The 6,000-nt window shown below is 49.8% G+C and overlaps 1 protein-coding gene across 13 annotated transcripts in view; it reads right to left on the bottom strand.

Annotated features, from left to right (window-relative positions):
* Positions 1-876: 876 nt before the first annotated feature.
* Positions 877-6,000, bottom strand: part of EHMT1 (euchromatic histone lysine methyltransferase 1) — a 119,239-nt gene continuing 114,115 nt past the window's right edge. For all 13 annotated transcript variants that reach the window (XM_041406644.1, XM_041406648.1, XM_041406646.1 and 10 more), the window contains 3 exons: positions 5,755-5,833; positions 3,345-3,520; positions 877-2,581 (listed from right to left, as the gene is read on the bottom strand). In XM_041406644.1, coding sequence (XP_041262578.1) covers positions 2,398-2,581; positions 3,345-3,520; positions 5,755-5,833 — 439 coding nt within the window. In that variant the 3' untranslated portion in view covers positions 877-2,397. The remainder of the gene's footprint in view (positions 2,582-3,344; positions 3,521-5,754; positions 5,834-6,000) is intronic.

Genomic DNA, 6,000 nt, shown 5'->3' with positions numbered 1-6,000 from the left:
GGCAGGGCCTTTAGGAATATTTTAACACTTTAGGAATATTTAAAACCCTTTAGGAATATCTTAACCCCTTAGGAATAGCTTAACCCTTTAGGGACACATTAACCTTTAGGTATATTCCCATGGATTTTGGCTGGCAGTGCCTCAGAGCTGTTCTCTCCCTGGTGCCAGGGAGGGCTCTGCTCAGCCACAGCCCCCCCAAACCCAGCCCTGGCAGAGCCAACCCCCCCGAGCTCCATGCTGGGAACATCCCCAGGGATTGCTCCAGGCAGATTCTCCCCTCACCTCCTTCCTTGCTATTTTTGATTTAATTTTATTTTATTTCCCCCCTGGCAGGAGGTGGGGAGACATCCCAGGATCCCCAAATTTCAGTGCTGCCCATCTAGGACTAGAATTCAGGCTCCCAAACTTTTAATGACAAAATTTAAAAAAAAAAAAAGCAATGCCAAACCCCCAGAATAAACAGCAAGCAATCACTCAGGCTACTTTTCTTTGCAGGAATGGGGGGTTTTTGTTGCTTTCTTCATTTTCAAGCCCACCAAGGAGCAGTTCAGCCCCACCCTGAGCTATCCCTCCCCCAAAGCAGACAAAAAAAAGCCAAACTCCTTTTAAAGCACTTTTTTTTCTTTTTTTTATTGATTTCATTGAAAACAGAACAAGAAAATGATCAGAGCCAAAAGGCTGCCCCTTTAAAACTGTCAAAAACATTAACAGAAAAAAAAATAATAATAATAAACATGATGGCATTATGAATGTTCTAGAAGAGATGAACAAAAAAAAAAAACTTGTTACTGCACTAATTACAGTATTTAAAGATATATGCAAAAAAAAAAAAAAACTTGTTACTGCCCTAATTACAGTATTTAAAGATATATGAAAAAAAAAAAAAACTTGTTACTGCCCTAATTACAGTATTTAAAGATATCTGCAAAAAAAAAAAATTTAAGATAATGACCTGCCCAGCCACCACACAAAAGGTGATGGCAAATTTATTCACACTACAATACTAACAATTTAAAAAAAGTTTTGTTTTTTTCCTGCATTTTTATACTAAAATCACTTTGTTCTTTTTATACAATTGATAAGTTTATATTCACGTGGTGAGCAAAAATCACACCAGAATCAGCACCGTTTTGTTTTGTGGTTTCTTTTTGTTGTCGTTTTGGTTTTTTTGGTTTTTTTGTGGGTTTTGTTGTTTTTTGTGGGTTTTTTTTTTAAGCTTTTTTTTTTTTTTCTCATGTTTTTAATGCTTGTCCCCAATGTTTCAATAATGGTAAAAAATAAATCAGTTTATTGAAACCTCATAGCGTGTGGCTTAAAAATCAATCCAAGGTGCCCAGCGTGGAGCAAAGGGATGGGAACAGACGAGCTGGTGGCATCTGGGATCTCCTCACCGTGACACGTCTGTCCACCCCAGCCAGTCCAGGTCCTCTATAATATATATATCATTCACTTTATCTTTAAAAAAAGGGGGGGGGAAACTGGTTTTCTTTAGGAATTAGTGTCTTGTAAAATCCTCTTCAGCCTTCTCTCTCTAAAACCATTGGTGGGATGGGGTGAGGGGAATTCCTTCACGGAGGAACCCAACACTGAGACAGGAGCAGGGCGTGGAGCAGAGCTGGTCTGAACGGAGAAAATCCAGCAGGGAGAGAGCCAGGGATCACAGGGGCTGCAGAGATTCTGGGATTCTTCTCATCAGATGAGAAAAAAGCCGTGGGGTTTGGAGAGAATTGAGGGTATTTGTAGGGCCCCACCACAACGTCCTGCGAGATGGGGGAGGAATTATTCATTCATATATAAAAAAAAAAAAAGACAAAAACAAAAAACCAACCAACCAACCAAAAAACCAACCAAACCAACAAAAAACCAACCAGCACAACCTGCCCCGGGGCTGTGCCAAGCAAACCCAGAGCAGCTCCCTCCCAGAAACAAGTCCCATCAAGTATCCAGAGTTTCTTGTGGCTGAACTGGAGGTGAGTGGGCGGGAGGGCTCCAGGACACAGCGACATTCCGAGGACGGGCAGCTCTCCCTGCCTCTGACAACACTCAGCACGTTCAGAGGGGAGGCCAGGACAGCTCGGGTGGCAAAAAAAAAAAATGCAAGAGCCACCCCTGCATACACAGCTGTGAAACCCAGCAGCTTTCCAGGAGCAGGGAGGGGAGAACAACATCACGGAGGCGGGATTTGCTTTCACTCCTTCCTCAAGTAACAGTCGGTGGCACAGCCCTAAGTGTCACAAAGCCTTGCCTTTCCTTGAGCGGGGGTTTTCGGGGGTTTTTTTTTCGGGTTTTTTTTTAAATTTTATGTGTGGTTTTGTGTCATTTTTTTCCTCTCTCTTCTTTCTCTTTCAATGGAAATTGCGACAGTATGTGAACGTCTGGGGATGGGAGGAGGCAGTCTCAGAAGGGGCCGGCGGCGGAGGTGGAGCTGGTGTCGGGGAGCCCGTTCTCCTGCGTGTCCTGGGCCGAGGTGCTCGCCTGCCGCTGGGCCAGCGCCGAGCTCGAGTGTTTGCACTTGGGTGAACCACACTGACAGCTGAAGAATTTGCCTTTGATGTCCCAGAACCTGTCCCCGTAGTCGAAGCTGCAAGAGAGACACGGGAGGGGTCAGTGAGCGAGACACTGGGGCTGCCACAGCTAAAGAGAACCCTGGGATGGTTTGGGTTGGAGCAGCCTCAAAGATGGTCCTATTCCATGGGCAGGGACACCTTGCATTAGAGCCCAGTCCAGCCTGGCCTTGGACAGCTCCAGGGACCCAGGGGCAGCCACAGCTGCTCTGGGCACCCTGTGCCAGGGCCTCACTGCCCTCATTGTAGAAGACTTCTTCCTTTATCTAACAAATCCATCCCTGCCCTCTGGCAGTGGGAGCCATTCCCTGTGTCCTGTCCCTCCATTCCTTGTCCCCAGTCCCTCTCCAGCTCTCCTGGACCCCTTTAGGCCCTGGAAGGGGCTCTGAGCTCTCCCTGGAGCCTTCTCCTCCGCAGGTGAGCACTCCCAGCAGGGCCCTAGCCCTGGGGGCAGCTTTGTGGCCTCCTCTGGATCTCTCCAGCAGCTCCAGCTCCTCCCTGTGCTGGGCCAGGGCTGGGGCAGCTCTGCAGGTGGGGTCTCACCTGAGCCCAGGGCACAGGGGCACAATCCCCCTGCCCTGCTGCCCACGCTGGGCTCAGCCCAGGGCAGGGGGCTCAGGGCTATGAGTGGACACAGCCAGGTTGGTCCTGGAGCTTTGCAAACTTCAGGGGGATCCCGAGGGACCCTGGGGACAAAGCCCTGGAGCAAAGGGGTGGAGTGAGGCAGCCGGGGAGCGGCGAGCTCGCGGTGTCCCCGGCAGTGGCAGGGGGGGCACGTACCCGATCTCCTCTCCAGCCTCTATGTGCCTGGTGCTGAAGAAGGCGATGCGGGGGAAGCGCAGGTCCTGGTGGGACATGAACACCCGCACCGGGATGAGGTTGGGCTCGCACAGGTGGTTGATGAAGCGGCTGATGTTGCCATAGAAACGGGCATCGATGCAGTAAACCTCTCCATCCTGGGGAGAAACGGGGCAGAGCTCGTTAGGGCACGCTGGGCTTGGGGTTTATTGGCTTAAATGAATGAGCAGGCTGTTGGTCTCTGCACTAACACTGCACACAGCTCCAGGAGCAGCCAGGGCAGGGCACTCATGTGGGTTTGAAAGGACTGAAAACACACACACAGACTTCTATATTCAACAGCACCCTGAAACCAGAGTTTACTGCACAGCACTCTGACCCCGCACACCCCAAGAGATGGGTTTTAACACCCTGGCACACCACTTCTCCCAGTCCAAGCACCGGTTTGGCACAATGAGATTGATGTTCAGTGCAGACACCTTACAGGTACCAGCCCCTGGATAGGGGAACAGGCATCTGTTCTGTCCTCTAATTGAACACGACAGCTTGGAAACACAAAGCCAGAGCCTTGAGAAAACACAGGGTTTTGCAGATAAGAGTGAAAGTGAGAACACAAAAATTCCCTTTCCAGAGAGCCCAGAGAGCAGTAATACTTTGTTTTCCTTGAAAATAAAAGAACCCCCCTCAGGGCTTTTTTATTCCAGCAGAGAATGACTGTGCAAAGCAGAGGCTTTAATTACAGAAGCTAATTTCAGTTGCAAAGAGGCCAAAAGCAAAAGGATCCATTAGTGGTGCTCCAAGTCCCTTTTGGACAAGCACCTCGGGTTGTTAATGGATGAGCTGTGCCACATCACACTCAGGGGTGCAGGAGCCCAGGAAAACATTCCCAGAACTGGGGGAGGCATCACCCCAACAGGCCTGGAGCCCACACAGTGTCACCAACTCTGGTTTCCTAAATCAGTGATTTCACTCCTCAATTTCATCCACAGAAATGCCATGGTGGGCAGGATGACAGCCCCCACATCGACAGCAGGAGCTGGGACACTCCAGGATCACCTCACAGGAGGCTGAGAACAACAGCTCAAGGGACAGGGACAACAGAAACCAAAACCGAGACAACAGAGATGACAGCCCAGGTAACAGAAATGACAGCCCAGGTGGACACTCCAGGATCACCTCACAGGAGGCTGAGAACAACAGCTCAAGGGACAGGGACAACAGAAATGACAGCCCAGGTAACAGAAATGACAGCCCAGGTAACAGAAATGACAGCCCAGGTAACAGAGATGACAGCCCAGACAACAGAGATGACAGCCCAACCACTCCCACCACAGCACAAGTCAATTCCAGCCATTCCTCTGAGACACACCAGGACCTCGAGGTCCCCCAGGGCTGGGATTCACATCCTTGCAAGGCCCCATCACTCTGGAGAACACAAAACCTGCTGGCTCTGCCCTGCCCTTCTCTGCCCAGCCTGATGGGCAGCTTTAACCATCCCCCAATGATTTGGTGCCTGCTTTTCTCCAGATGTTCCACTTTGGTCTCCCTTCCTGCTTCCCTGAGGGATTCCCAGGAGCCAGCACAGAGGTTCTCCCTCAGGGCTGCCAGTCAGGGCTAAGCAAGAGGCAGGGCAGGGCCCAGCTGGGCTCTTGCTGATAAACCAGGCTAAAGTCCTTTTCAACTTCTTAATTACAGTCTGACCCCCTGTTTGCACACCAGACTCATTATTTATCTTTTCTCAGCTCTTGAAATGCGTGTTGCTTTAAAAAATAAGAGGACAAAAAATAAAGCAAAGCTTCTTTGTCAGAAGCTGATGACAGAAACAAGGCACAGAGTGTTTTACAGGCTTCCTTGGAAGCCTCCCCACTCCTGCGAGTCCCCAGCTCACCTTTTCTCACTTCTCCTTTCCCAGGGGGAGTCTGAAGTCATGCCCTTGCTTAAAACTTTAAGATTGTACTTTGCAAATGAAAATTTCTGCCCTGAGAGCCCTCACAGAGGGAACAAACAGCAGAACAAGCCCCTGCCAGGTTGCCTGATGGATCCTTTCTGAGTGAACAGGGTTTGTGGGGTTTTTTTAATCCTTCAGCTCACCATCACTTCATGAAGAACTCAGAGAGCTGCCAATCACACAGGTGCCAGGCTGGGAGTACCAAAACCTGGACAACTGACCTCAGGATGCTCCAAGGGGTTTGACAGAACAGCATCTTGCTCTAAAGTAGTGTGGGCAGCACATGTTGGTTCTGCTGCACTTTTAACCAGCCCAAACTCTCACCTCAACCAGATTTCCACTAAAGCACAGCAATTGTGCTCTCTGCAGGATTTCACTGCACATCAAGATGGAGACAATAATTCTCTGGGCTCTTTTGAGGAGTCAGGACCTGGGTTTGTGTACCTTGTTGTCCAGGTCGAAGAGGTAGGAGTCCTCCTCACGGACATCGGCCTCGGAGTCGGAGATCAGCTCCCCAACGTACCTGTGGGCACAGGGACAGGCAGGGATGAGAGATCACAGGTTCAAACACCTCTTTTTGGGGAGACAAAAACACCCAAACAGCAGCCCAGCCACAGATGGGCAGCCACAGCCACAGTGCTGGCCAGCTCCAAGGCACCAAACTGAGCTCTGTTAACTTCCAGCAGGGAA

Source organism: Onychostruthus taczanowskii, unplaced genomic scaffold, assembly GCF_017590055.1.
Source record: "Onychostruthus taczanowskii isolate IOZ18803 unplaced genomic scaffold, ASM1759005v1 scaffold25, whole genome shotgun sequence".
Taxonomy (NCBI): Eukaryota; Metazoa; Chordata; class Aves; order Passeriformes; family Passeridae; genus Onychostruthus; species Onychostruthus taczanowskii.
This window is presented reverse-complemented; position numbering and strand designations above follow the sequence as displayed.